This window comes from Chrysemys picta, chromosome 24 (genome assembly GCF_011386835.1).
Source record: "Chrysemys picta bellii isolate R12L10 chromosome 24, ASM1138683v2, whole genome shotgun sequence".
In the NCBI taxonomy this organism is placed as follows: Eukaryota; Metazoa; Chordata; order Testudines; family Emydidae; genus Chrysemys; species Chrysemys picta.
The window spans coordinates 11,420,967-11,435,506 of record NC_088814.1 but is presented as its reverse complement, the minus strand read 5'-3'; the positions used below and the strand labels follow the sequence as shown (position 1 = coordinate 11,435,506).

The 14,540-nt window shown below is 48.5% G+C and overlaps 1 protein-coding gene across 4 annotated transcripts in view; it reads right to left on the bottom strand.

The window, feature by feature from the left end:
* Window positions 1-13,942, bottom strand: part of LOC101944360 (acid-sensing ion channel 2-like) — a 329,276-nt gene extending 315,334 nt beyond the window's left edge. Inside the window, exon 1 of one of the 4 annotated variants that reach the window (XM_065577325.1) lies at window positions 12,196-13,942. In XM_065577325.1, the coding sequence (XP_065433397.1) occupies window positions 12,196-12,802 (607 nt within the window). In that variant the 5' untranslated portion in view covers window positions 12,803-13,942. The remainder of the gene's footprint in view (window positions 1-12,195) is intronic. The other 3 variants (XM_065577324.1, XM_065577327.1, XM_065577323.1) reach the window with 3 other exon arrangements.
* Between the last annotated feature and the right edge of the window lie 598 nt (window positions 13,943-14,540).

Here is a 14,540-nt window from a genome sequence, read left to right as displayed (position 1 = left end):
GTGATGCGGCCTCATCTTCTCCCCACCCCTAGCTTCTTATCTGTGCTCAGCATTGCCCATTCTCTCCCCATCCTTTGCCAGTTAACGTCACTGAAGTGGGGTTCCCATTCCCATCCCCCAAGTCCTCTACACGGGGCATGCGGAGTAGCTTGGTATCATCCCAATTCACACCCAAAAGCCTACACAGGCATTTTCCTCTAGAGAGGAACATAAGAGAATTCATTTTGGTGACTATCGGCAGATGCTTATAACCCTCATGACTCTCTAGAGCCAAGATATAGCAGGTAGTCAGCTGGAAGGCATAGCCAGTGTCATGAGGATCCATGTTCTGCTGTCTGAGGGACAAATTTTGTTGGGTCACTGGAAGTTTCCTTGGGCCTGTCTGGGCCCTTCCTAAAACAGATGTGAAGATTCCTTCCTGCTGGAGAGAAGACCCCCCCCCCTCAGGCTACCATAGGAGGAACAGACATGGACCTGCCACTCACTGCCAAGAGATCTTGCCCTGTTTCGGCCTGGTCTTTAGGGTCTGTGAACAGTCTGCAAGGGGCCATGGGGAGAATTCAGCCAGTGCATGCACTGCATTGGGCGGCAAGAGGCCTATGCTTCCCCACGAGCCCTGCTGCAGGTGCGTGCCAGGGCAGGAGCAGGGGATTTGGGTAGCCCCAGACTGGAGTAGCTCATAAAAAGCCCCAGTGTCATACCAGGCCCCAGATCACCCTCAAACGCTGAGGGCTCTGAGAGACACAGCACAGAATTTCAGCCAGCCTTTTGCTAAGAATGTTGGGTCCTGAATTCACTCTCAGATCCCGTCGCTTTCTGTTCAAAGCCTGAAGGAAAGGCAGCCATGTTGTTCACTGTGCTGGGTTACAGAAAGACCGTCAGTCTTCATAAACAATCTCTACAATGTGTTCTTGCAATGTTAACCAAGCTGGAGGCTAAGGGTGAGAGATTGTATCTTTCAGAGATGAAAGATACAATTAATCTTATAATTAACAGGGCAGAGAAATCCACTTGGAAGTTCTTACGTTTCAGTCTCTCAGTTAGCTTGACGAATTTCGCTGCGGCCCTGGCAAACTCAATGTATTGCTCTGTCAGCATTAACTTCTGTGAAGGTCCTCAATAAGACACAGTCCAGGGATCAATTTTACAGCGGATCCTTAAAAGACAGTGCAATTCTTCAACTAACAATACAAGCCTTCCCCGTCTCTAATTTCTATTAGGTCACCTTGCTTATTCCCCTGGTCAGTAGTGGATTGTTCCCTACTCTGCGTTCTGGAGTGCTGGGTGTGCACCAAAAAGAGATTCTGTTAGGAAAAAAACTATTAGAGCTTGTTGTTGGGAATTTTCCCTCAAGATTTAGCACATTTGTTCAATTTCATCCTATTCTATCACCCTAATCACTTTATAGCTAGTTGTCACATCCACCTTTGGTGCAGGCAAGTTATGCATATTTAATTCCTTTCATCTTTCTTCACAAATCAAAACCTACAGCCACTAAATCTTTTTGCTCTGTTGTTCTCCAAATTCATCTCAATTGGTCAAAACCTTTCTACCATTGAGATGCCCAGAATTAAACATAGCATCGCAGGTGCAGTTTCATCAGAGTCGTGTATCGTTACCCTAGACTGGAGCAGGATCATTCTTTATATTGCATGAAAAGTTATGCAAGTATCCAAAAGTGGCCCAAAATCAAGACTGGTCAAAAAAATTATAGACTCATAGACTTTAAGGTCAGAAGGGACCATTATGATCATCTGGTCTGACCTCCTGCATGCTGCAGGCCACAAAACCGTCCCTACCCTTTCCTTGACTCTGCTAATGAAGTCCCCAAATCCTGTGTTTTAGTGACTTCAATTGGCAGAGAACCCTCCTGCTAGCGATCCCTGCCCCATGCTGCGGAGGAAGGCGAAAAACCTCCAGGGCCTCAGCCAATCTACCCTGGAGGAAAATTCCTTCCCGACCCCAAATATGGCGATCAGTAAGACCCCGAGCATGTAGGCAAGAGTCTCCAGCCTGACCCTTGTTAGCCATTATACTATTTACCTGCCATTGTTTGGTATTCCTCAGCTAATATGTTTTACCATTAAACCATTCCCTCCATAAACTTATCTAATTTAATCTTAAAACCAGACAGGTTCCTCGCCCCCACCGTTTCCCTCGGAAGGCCATTCCAATATTTCACCCCTCTGACGGTCAGAAACCTTCGTCTAATTTCAAGCCTAAACTTCCCCACGGCCAGTTTATATCCATTCGTTCTCATGTCCACATTAGTACTAAGCTGGAATAATTCCTCTCCCTCCCTTGTATTTATCCCTCTGATATATTTAAAGAGAGCAATCATATCCCCCCTCAGCCTTCGTTTTGTCAGACTAAACAACCCGAGCTCCTCCAGTCTCCTTTCATACGACAGGTTTTCCATTCCTCTGATCATCTTAGTGGCCCTTCTCTGCACCTGTTCCAATTTGAGTTCATCTTTTTTAAACATGGGAGACCAGAACTGCACACAGTACTCCAAATGAGGTCTCACCAGCGCCTTGACAGAACAGGTTTCCATCAGAAAATGTTGATTCAATGAAATTGAAATACTTTGACATTTATAATATAATTTATGTATAACACACACAAAAACGATAAAGTCAAACCAAATATTTTCAGAATATTTCATTTACTCAAAAACTCTCTGATAGACTTTTCATCCCGATGTGGGACAAAATCAGATTTCAAAACCTCAGAGTTCCCTGCATGATGGCAATTCCAAATTTCAACCAGTTCTAGCCCAAATCCTCTTGAAAGACATGGCTGTCTAGGAGCAGCTAGCCAACTCCAAAAGCAAACATCCATCCCTCTTACCAAGATACGGGAAAGGAGCATGGTTTTGGCAGATGGTCGTATTGATGACGAACGGCACATACGGAAGAAGGCTAATTTCAACTCTTCGGTTCCACCAATAGTGATTAGGGTGACCAGACAGCAAGTGTGAAAAATTGGGATGGGGTGTGTGTGTGGGGGGGGGAGTAATAGGAGCCCATATAAAAAAAAAGCCCCAAATATCGGGACTGTCCCTATAAAATCGGGACATCTGGTCATCCTAATAGTGATGAAAGTGGGGGGCCATTAGCACAGATCAGAGGACGTAATTTTACAATTATCGAGCCAAGTCCTGCTCATCTTACTCAACTTTGGGACATTCTGTCCCCTGTGCCGATTACTTCAACTCCATCCCAATCTCTGCAGCCTCCCTCCCCCTATCCTCCATCTCTCCTCCTTCCCCTCTTATCCTCCATTACCCCTCCCTTCAGTATCCCTTCTCCTTCCTTGGTGCCCCTGTTCGATCCCTTTCCAACCAAACCCCACCCAAAAATCAAACACACCAAACCCAAGAAAAATCATGGCTCTTGTGACAGATGCTTTGGAAACATGGAATAGTCAGAGACTATGATATCTGTGTTATATGTCTCTTCAAGGGCTTGCTAGTGATTGTATTCAACGGGTGAACTACAAAGTGTCAAAGGGTGGAGGGGGGTTAATTAATGCAAATCCCCAATACTGAGAACAACGCATGTGACAAGTTCTTTTGAAGTTTCACCCCCTGGGGAAATAGCATAGTCTGGTTTGACTTGCTTCAAGAAACCTACAAACATAAAGGACATGAGACTAGATAAAATAACTGCTCTGACCTACACTGACATGAAATGGTGACCAGAGACAGGCCCTGTGAGAGGGCCCTGAAGTACTTTGATCCTGTCAGGGATGTGGAAGACGAGTGACACCTGGAACACAAGACCTGCATAGAAGCTGTTTTTAAGACCTTTTTTTTCTGCAAAGCTTTTGTTCTGAATAAACAGTACTTTGCTCTATGAAGACTGGCTGATCATAGGTTCACCCCGTCGTTGCTCCCAAGACAACAGGACTAAACACAGACTGGCTGAGATAAACACAGTGAACTGCATGAGTCTGCAGCATAAAGTCCAGGATCCTGTCTGCAGTGATAGATTTGTGGGATTTCCCCCCCCCCCCAGAGAAAGGTGATGGCTAGAAGTCTGAAACCTAAGCAGGTTGTCCTTAAGGAGGTGACCAAGGGATAAAAGTTGCAGTTAACTCTTGAACTGTGATAGCATTAATGTGACATTTGTTGACAATAGCTCTGCTTCTATGTTTTATCCCTTCCCCCTTAGCCCTTTATCTCGTCTAATTCGATTTTTAGTTCTTCATGGCGTGAACTCTCTCCTGCTAGATTTGTACAGCACCTAGTGCAGTGGCACACTGATTTCTATTAAGATCCTAAGGTACTACTGTAATAAAAAATCAGCATCATAATCAATACCATTGCAGCCTGGGAAGTAGAATGTAGCCTTGGCAGTGTTGTTCTAAGAACAAGTTAGAGACTAAATCCAACTGGCTCCATTTTGTAGTTTTTTTAATGCCGGTTGTACGAATCAATAACATATTTAAAGTTTCCGTCCCACATCACAGTAATTAAATGCAATGCACTTCTCTTCCAAAACTAATGGTGAAAGCAAGCCAGATTCTGAGTTATGTTTAAAACCCGAGTGCTAAAAAAAAAAAGAAAGAAAGAAAAATATTGGAATTTTGTTATTAAAAGGGAGGGCTGTTCATTAGCAATTGGGTAAAATAGTATATTTGTAGCATAGCAAGTAAGAAAAAAAAACTGTCAAAATACTATGCAATTTGCTATGGCAGTGCTAAATATTTCCAGTTACAAACAAGGTTCTTACAGATACTTCAATTTTATGCCAACCCAGGCTGCAAGCATACCGTATAGGTCTGCAGTCTCAACTAAACAGAATATGAATCCAATGTTGGTGTCTCTGCTATTTAGTTTGATGCATGCCAGCCAGGTGCCTGGCAAGGATAGCTTATCCAGAAACCCCCCCAACTTTGCAGGCATACAAGAACAAGGCAGGTTTTTACACCACTTCTAGCAAATGAACCATGTGTACATCATACATTATCCTGCAGCAAATTAGCACAGAAGTCTCTATCCAGTTATTATTCCATAATGTCCCCATTCAGAGAGTAGATGAAGATGGTTCTAAAATGAATGGTGAACACGGATATCTATTGACTCCAGAGCCAATGAAGCAGCCCAGTAAATCACAGCTCGACATGGTTTGTTTCACAGAAATGTAATAAGGAAACAGAATGAAACCTTTCATCTCTCAATGCAATTTGTATACCTCTCCCCTATAATGTATGTCTTGCTAGTTATGATTTTCTAGTCAGTTTCACAGGTAAGATGACTACCTTTATTGGGGTGGGCGGGGATCTTCGATCAGGATGATGTAATTAGCTCTCCTAGGTTTCAACACATGGGGTATATTAATAACTTCCTCATAAAAATCAATATACATGGGATGGGACAACTACGATAAATATTCTTCAAATGAAAAGAGAGCTTTAGGGAATAAATCAAGTGATATAGAACATAGAATTGACAGAACAAAAACAAGGTTTAGCGGTTTTTAAGGTCAGGCTTGACAAAGCCCTGGCTGGGATGATTTAGTTGGGGTTGGTCCTGCTTTGAGCAGGGGGTTGGACTAGATGACTTTCTGAGGTCCCTTCCAACCCTGATATTCTATGATTCTATGAATGGTCCATGCAGACCAAATATCTAGGTACAGATATGTCCATTTGCTTCACAGCAATGTGAATACCACCTATAATTAAGCTTGGCAGAATTTGATTTTTATTTTTTTATACTTTTGACAGATCATAGCAATGTTTATTTATAAGCATTTTAAAAAATATATTTTTATTGATTTAAATTTGTACAGTTATAGGAGATTCATAGGAATACGGAGCTGGAAGGAACCTTGAGAAGTCTTCAAGTCCAGTCCGCTGCACTGAGGCAGGACCAAGTAAACCTGGACCAGCTCTGACAGGGTTTGTCCAGCCTGTTCTTAAAAACCTCCAAAAATAGGGATTCCACAACCTCCCTCGGAAGCCTGTTCCAGAGCTTAACTGTCCTTATAGTTAGAAAGCTTTTCCTAATATCTCACCTAAATCTCCCTTGCTGCAGAGTAAGCCCATTACTTCTTATTCTACCTTCAGTGGACATGGAGAACAACTGATCACCACCCTCTTTATAACAGCCCCTTAATCTATTGGAAGACTTATCAGGTCCCCCCTCAGTCTTCTTATCTCAAGACTAAAATGCCCTGTTTTTTAAAAACTTTTCCTCATAGGGCAAGTTTTCTAAACCCTTTTTGTTACTATCCTCTGGACTCTCTACAGTTTATCGACCACTTTCCTAAAGTCTGCTGCCCAAATCTGGACACCATGCTCCAGTTGAAGCCTTCACCAGTGCTGAGTACAGCGGGACAATTACCACATTTCTCTTACAGACGACACTTGTGTTAATACACCTCAAAATGATATTAGCCTTTTGCGCAACTGTATCACACTGTTGACTCATATTCAAATTGTGATCCACAATACCCCCAGACCCCTTCCAGCAGTACCGCCTAGCCAGTCAGTCCTCGTTTTGAAGCTGTGCATTTGATTTTTCCTTCCTAAACACAGTTATTTGCACTTGTCTTTAATTAATTTCATCTTGTTGATCTCAGACCAATTCTCCAATTTGTCAAGGTCATTTTGAATTCTAATCCTGTCCTCGAGTGCTTGCAACCCCTCCCAGCTTGGTGTCATCCACAGTTTTATAAGTACACTCTCCATTCCATTATCCAAGTCATTAATGAGAATATTTAATAGTACTGGATCCAGGATTGGCCCCCGTGGGATCCCACTAGATTCACTTTCCCAGTCTGACACAAACCATTGATAACTACTCTTTGAGTACACCCACCTTACACTAATCTGACCACATTGTCCTAGTTTGCATATAAGAATGTCATCTGGGACTGTGTCCAAAGCCTTATTTAAAAAAAAAATCAAGACTGATCACATCTACTGCTCCTCCCCAATCCACGGAACCATGAACCCTGTCAAAGAAGGAAATCAGGATGGTTTGGCATGATTTGCCCTTGACAAGCCCATACTGGCTGTTTCTCATCACCCTTTTAACCTTTAGGCGCTTACAAATTGATTGTATAATTTAATCCAGTACAGAGTCACCGGCACAGAAATCACGGCAACAAGGGGCCACCAGATCATCTCATCTCATCTGACCTCTTGTACCTCACAGGCCGCCAGCACCCACACACTGAATCCAACAACAGAAATGAGACCAAAGCATTACAAACCACAGCAGACTAGTCTATTCCATGCCACAGGCAGAGAAAAGGAGGGACGGAAGTACACCAGTGCCTGAGGACAGGGGAATGATGAAGTGAGATATATACCCCGATAATCCTGGCAAGTGACCCCACAGCCACATGCTGCGGAGGAAGGGGAAAAAACCCCAAGGTCACTGACAATCTGACCTTGGGGGAAATTCCGCCCTGACCCCTTTCCAGGTATCAAAGATCAGCAGACTCATCTCTAATTCCACAGGTTTTCTCTATTACAGGTTTTATGTTTTGTTTTTTCTTTCTATTTTTATCAATTTAAAAAGTTCCATTGCAGTAAAATTATGAAGGGGTCACAATTATTTAATGACAGTAGATGTTGAAAATTTGATGTTTGATTTCAGGATATTTATTTTGACATGCGACGCTGATAGTTTGTGTTGAACAGTTATAAAGCGTTCACGTTTTGAATCTCAAGCAGCATTTTTCTTCCCTTGCCTGTCTGAAAATTTCTATGGTCGTGGATGGAAATATCTTTTCATCGTGCGTGTGTGGTGAAATTGACGTTCATCAACAAAAATCTAACCCTTTCAAGTTTATCTATGATGCCTCAGACCAGCTTTGCCATTATATCCTGGAGAGACTGCCTGCATGACTTCAACTGAGTGATCAACTTATGTCCTAAAGTCCCCAACTCAGGGCACCATTTAAGCATGTACTTAAGTGCTGTCCTGAATAAGGGCTTAAAAGCATAAGACTCAACAGCTTCTAAGACCAGATCCGGCAAGTGGATATGCCCAGGCACAGCCATGAAAATCAATTGGGCTCCTTATGGCCTTGAGCAGAGCCATTTGCAGAATGTAACCCGTTGCCATTTTTATTCTTGATCCCATAACTGGAGAAGCCAGGCCAGATTTTGCCTTTTCTTAACATCCATTCAAACACACTACTAATGTTTTCTCCTGTCTTATACCCTTGCACATATTTGCTATTCACATATATATGTAATCATGTTTTCACTAACCACACTATTTCTCTGTACATCCTGCAGCAGTGAGTTCCACAAATTACCTGTAAAAAGAATGAGGAGTACTTGTGGCACCTTAGAGACTCTCCTCATTCTTTTTGCTGATACAGACTAACGCGGCTACTGCTCTGAAACAAATTACTTGTGCAATGCAGAAAAATAGTACTAAAAAAATCCAACCCCATATCTATTTGGAATTTTTTGTATATAATTTCAAATGTCTCCTCCCTCTTGCATTTTGGGATATGGTAAATAGGAGCATTCACGTTTTTTTCCCTTAAGCATCCAAGTAGGTATCTAGACTGCAAAATACTGTGTTTACTGGTACACATCCAATATGTGTTCAGTTACTTTACCTGCTTTATTTTACATATCTGTGCCTAGCTCCAGCAACGCTCTTTCGGTTGCTTATTCATGCTATTACTTTCTCTAACTGCAGAAAAAGCAGAAGCATTGCATGACACACAGACTCAGCTCAAAGCACTTTAATTTTGAAAATGAGAACAATTTCTGCCTGCCCAGCCCACCCCCAGCTCACACTGGAATCAGTGATTTTATGAATGCAAGCTGCTTAGGTGGTATCTGAGAATAGAATCTGGAATCCCAGAACTTCTCAAACCATAGAGCCGTGAATTCTCTTCCTGTGTGTTAATGATAACTCGCAGTCAAGCATCAACAAGTCAGCTCAGGACTCAGTGTTCTAGCTTGACTGGCCTGCCTAGCCGCAACATTGCAGCTACATCCAAGTGCTGATGCACGGTTCGTTCGTCTGCTCCTACCCTCAAGAGGTGGGTTTTGAATTCTCTGCCTTGCCAACATAAGCAGGAAGGACGGGGGGAAAAACATGTTCATTAGTCTTCTTCAGCTGTAAGAAACAGCTGCTGCAGTCTTTGGTAGCTGGGTGGTTGGCTGTAGCATCAAACAGAAGTCTGCATTTGATTCCTACACTGCTCTCCCTGGAATCTTCCCATGATATCAAGCAGAAAGAGTGCTTGAGGCTTTGTGTTTCTCAGGATAACGGAGCCTACAAATCATCTCTTCCTTGCTCTCCAAGACTTTAATAAGAGTTCATTAAAACCTACAATCAGGTCTACTGCACTCGTAAATGGAGAAAAATATGTAGGCCATAAAAGGGAGGGTGGCTCTTTTCAAAATGCAGGTTGAATTCCCATTTGCTTCCTCCTCTCTGCTCCTTGCTTATCATTCATGAGTTTCCCGCTGCTGCCCTATAGGTTTTTGTGTATCGATGTCCTAAACAACGGCCAGCAAAGACCAGACCTCTCCCCTCATTAGCAAAGGCACCTTTATTAATAAGACAAAACTGCCATTTCTGCCCATCGATACAGTAGCACATGCTAGCTCAAAGGGCCGATCAAAATAGACCCACAGGGTGTCTTCTTTTCTCTCCCCCCTTTTTACAGTTTAGCAGCCAGCCAGCCTCACATGACAAGTTTGAGAACACTGTTCCTTTTGATTTTAGACATGCATCTCAAACTAGGCTTACAGGCCAGGGAATTGAATTAGTCTCCTTTGTGCAGCAGCAGCTAGAAGTAACAAGTAGTTCTCCCTAAAGACTCTCAGCACGCGTGGCATTTAAATCACAACCTGCATCCTTCTCGCCTTGACATCACTAGAGAGACGGGAAGAGCAGAGTATTCCAGTCAATGGAGCAGGAAAGGGGCATTCAAAAAAGTCAAGCGATAACTGGCATTGATGAAGGCGCGTTCAGTTAGCTTTCTCCTAAAGAGCAGCACCTTATTCCACCAATAATCCCAGAGAAATCCAAGGGATGGCTTGCACAGTACTGTTCCGCTGATTGCGAATAAGGAAAGCAGAACTAGCTCCTAAACTTACTCTTTACTGCAGGGTTCACTTGAGCATTGCCCCTAACTTACTCCTGTCCACACACAAAAGCCCTGGACTCAAGTGCAGCGGTGCTTTTAACTTGAGTTGCCTGGCCCATCCAGGCTACTGCTCAAGTTAGCACAACCAGTCAGCTGCTAACACAATCTCTCTTCATCAGTGTAATTTCACATGTGAGGTGGCTGTGTGAACTCAGCGCTGACCTGGGGAGATTTTGCTTCCCCCGTTGGGGCTGGAGAACTATGGAGACTCAGGATATGCTGGGACTCCTAGCCTCTCTGAGGAGTAAAGTCAGAGGCAGCGTTGGAGGGGGTTGCCAGCGTGGGAGGACTGGGGTGGCAGGTTTTAAAGCAGAAGCCCTCACACGGGAAAACTGCTCTGTTGGGAAGCAATGCTCTTTTATTTGGGGCTACCGTCTAATGGGAGGAAGGGGAAATCAGAACCGGGGAGACTGGAGCGCTTTGTCCTGAAGCGCACACAGCACATTTTGTAGGCAGCCACGTGGGAGTGGAGAACTGGGGATTCCATGGGCACAGGATGGTTACAGACGCTCAGGGGTGAAGGGTAAGAGGGGAGGGTCTATTAACCCAATCTCCTCAGGATTGTTAACAGGTGATTAATGATTGTAGCAATTACTGCCAAGTTTAGAAACATGGTGAAGCCACCCATGGGACTTGGATAGAGTGAACCACAGCCTAGAAGGGGAGGGAGGGACTGCTTTGTTCTGTGACCTGGTGCATGTGCTTTTACTTGTCCAATATGCCATCTTCAAACAAAGCTTGTCTAAGTTTCTGTTTGATCCGCACTTCCAAGGGCAGTGCTCTCACATTTAACCCCTCCAGGCCTGAACTGAGACCCGAGCCCAGGTGTCTTGCACTGCAGGCCAGCCGCACAGTTCAAACTCTGAAACAACCCCTGTCACCGTGTAATCCTGCCCAGAGCTTGTCATTTCAATGTCATTTCACTCTGCGCTTCCTCAAAATAAACACACCCATATGCCCCTCTATAGATGCTGGAACTAGGGGGGCTGCCCCACCCCCTGGCTTGAGGTGTTTCCCATTATATGCAGGGTTTACAAGTTGGTTCAATCACTCTCAGTGCCCCCACTGTACAAACTGTTCCAGCCCCCCTGTGCCCCTCTAATCCAGAGTTAGTTCCTTGTCTATTCCAGGCCCAGGTCACTTGGCAAACTCGCAGCAAAAACCCGGAAGGAGCTGAATATTGATGCATTTCAGTTCTGATCACCAATACACGATTGCTTTGTAAGACAAGGCTAGCAGCCAGCAAGTCCCTATTAATATCTGCAAAATCCCATTGGGAGGTGGCAACCCCCCAGCTGGAATTGTGGGATTTTGGCCCCAACCTCCAAAAAAGAGTAAAACCCCCATGCCACATACGTGAACTTTCTAAGCAATCTAGTAGGCTCTGGATGTTTGACTGAGATGTCCCAGATCACGCTAGTTTTCAAGAGACCACCTGTTCCAAACTAGCCCTCTGGCTTTCCCTAAAAGAGAGGGTGTAGGTGGGAACAATTCTCTCTCTCTTCTAGGAAGAGGGGAGGGAGAAATACACAATGGGTGATATCCTGGCCCCACTGAAGTCAAAGAGTGTTTGTTGCCAGGATTTTCCCTTGGCCTTGAGGCTGGGGGTGCGGAGGGGACTAGGTCACAGCCCCGCTGCTTGGGAAGGGGGAAATCAAATGCTAACTGGCTTTGGCAATCAGGCGCTAAAGCAGGGCCTTTATTCTGCCTTCAGCTGCTCCGCACAACCCCCAAGAGGAGTTTTGCTAGACAATCGGTGGCACTTACAGCCCCGGAGTGTCAGGCTCATGGGAAGCAGGGGGAAGAAAAGGACTCGATCCTGGGGCTGGTCCCTAAGGAAGGTAACAAGTACCGGGGAGAGCGGCTGACTTGGAGGCAGGAGAGGGTGTGTGCGCGCTGGAGGAGAGGGGTGGGAAGAGGACAGGCAGGTCCTGATTTGCAGTGGGAGTGCCTGGAGGGGTGTTGAGCGGAGACCCGGGGGGTGTTGAGAGCCCAAGCTCTACGGAAGGGGAGAGCCCCGGGCGGAGCCGCAGCCGCCTGTCCCGGCCCCACTCACCGCGGAGAAGTTCTGGGGCCCGCAGAGTTCGCCGCGGTACTTGCAGGAGAGCAGCATGTCCTCCAGCTGGTGGCCCAGGCGGTCCATGAAGTCGGCGCTGATGCCCTCGTAGTGGCGGGGCGGCAGGAAGAGGCGGAAGTCGGCGAGCTTGGCGAACCACTGCAGGCGCGCCTGGTCGCCGCGGAGCAGCTCGGTGAGCAGCGGGCGGGCGGTGCGGTTGGGCAGCAGCAGCCCCAGCCAGTGGCCGGCGTAGTAGAGGTCCCCCTTGGAGAGGCGGGGGAAGCGCAGCGGGTTGTTGTTGCAGAGGGTGACGGCGGGGAAGGGCAGCTGGCGGCTCCACTCGGTGCGCACCTGGGTGTGCGAGGGGAAGGCGAGCCAGTGCAGCAGCCGGCTGGAGGACCAGGAGAGCAGCAAGCCCAGCGAGGTGCAGAAGGCCAGCACCCAGAGCGCCCGCCGCTGCAGCGCCGCCCGCCGCGAGCACATCTGCCGCAGCCCGTGCAGCCGGGGGCGCAGCAGCGGGGCCCGGCGCGCCCGGCGGCCCCGCGCCATGGGCGCTCCCCTCCGCCGCCGCAGGGCGATCGCGGCCGCGCAGCCGGGGCCCCAGCATTCAGTCAGGCCGCGGCCAGCAGCGGCCCCGAGCGGCTGGGGCAGCCGCCATGGGGAGCCGCCGGCGCCGGCAGCGGGGAACTCTCCGCCGAGAAGGAGCTCCGGCAGCGCGGCATGCCCGCCCCGCCGCCCCTGGGAGCTACCTTGGGCGGACAAGCCCCGCTCGGGCACCCTCTGCCTCAGTCCCCGACCCCCCTAGAGCCCCTCTCCAGGCGCACCGCTGAGTCCCCTCTCCCAGCCGGGGCGCTTGGATACTCCACGGGCACCTGCGCCGGGCACCGTCTTCTCCGGGCGCTCACGGCGCTAACGCCCTTCCCGCGCCCCCGAGCCGCCCCCCGGGGCTGGCGAGCTGCTGCCGCCCCTGCGAGCCCGGTGCCGGCGCCCGCTGCGCTCCCCGCGGGAGGCTGCCAGTCTCGAAGTGCGGCTGGCGGCTTGCGCCCGTCCCGCGCTCTCCAGGCTCCGCCTGCGCTGGGGGTCGCTCAGGAGGCCATGGCCGGGGAAGGGTGGGCGAGGGCCGGTGCCCTCCCGCGCTCAGCGCCGGGGTTTCCTCGCCGAGACGCTCCGGAATCGCCCCTCGCTTCTGCCGGGTTCCGGCTCGGGGTGCAGCTTCCTTCTCCCAGCAACGCGGCTGAAGAGGAGGAGGAGACGCCGCAGCGGCGGTGGCAGGAGGGGGGCGAGCGGTTCAGATCCGCGGCCGGGCAGCGGGGCTGGGGCCGCCGGGCGCAAGCTCCCTCCTCCGGCTCCCCGAGGCGCACGATTCCCCCAGCCTCCGATCCCGGGCTGGGGGAGGTGGAAGCAGCAAGTTCCCCTCCCGCGCCGGGTCGGAGCAGATCCGGGTGTCCGGGAACTTCAGGCGTTCCCGAGGTGGGAAGAGGAGCGAGCCTGGATCCCCTCCCTGGCACCCCTGACCGCGGTGCGCCCTGGAGAGGCAGCGGGGGCTCCTTGAGCGCAGCCCGCTACTGAGAAACAGGGCATGACGCGCCCGGCTCCAGCGAGGAGGGGAGTGGGTGGGGGCTGCTCTGCCTCCGGCACAGGCAGCGCGCCGCCCGGATGCGTATTAACCCTGCCCACCCTCCAGCCATTTGGGAAGGCGAACCCCTCGCCTGAGGAGCAGCAGCCCGGAGCGAGGGGGACGTGGAGGGGTCCAGAGAGAGCACGGATGTGTTTTTTGTCTTCCGGATTCATGGGATGCTGGCGGGGAGGGGAAAACGAGGGAGTGTCACAGCGATTGCACACAAGGGTTAGATTAGGAGGGTTTGCCGGGGGGATACATACAACCAAGGGTTAGTTTGGGGGGGATTCTTCATGAGCACCATATGGAGGGGTTGTGCCCCTGACCTCAGTCCCCCTCAACCGGCAGCCCCACATCGTCCCCATCTCTCTGCATTCCCCTGACTGATTCCTAGAAAGGAGAAGGCAGCAACATAGATAACTCAGCCCTCCTCAATTAACCCAGGCCCCTGCGTAGTGTCATTTACAATTACCACTCTATGTCCTCCCTCTCTCCCAACCCTGAATTTTCTTTCTGGGTTGGAAGTTTCATTTGCACATCAGAACAAACAGGCTAGGTAGGCTACCCCTCTGTGCTTTGTTGCATTTTTGATAGGTCTGGCAATCATGTTGCCTACTTTAAGCCAGACTTTACTTTCTCCCTTGGCTGTTGAAGGAGAGAAAACATCATTATATTCACAGGCAGAAACTAATAAAGGCAGGGCTTTAGAGAGCCAATTACAATGTTA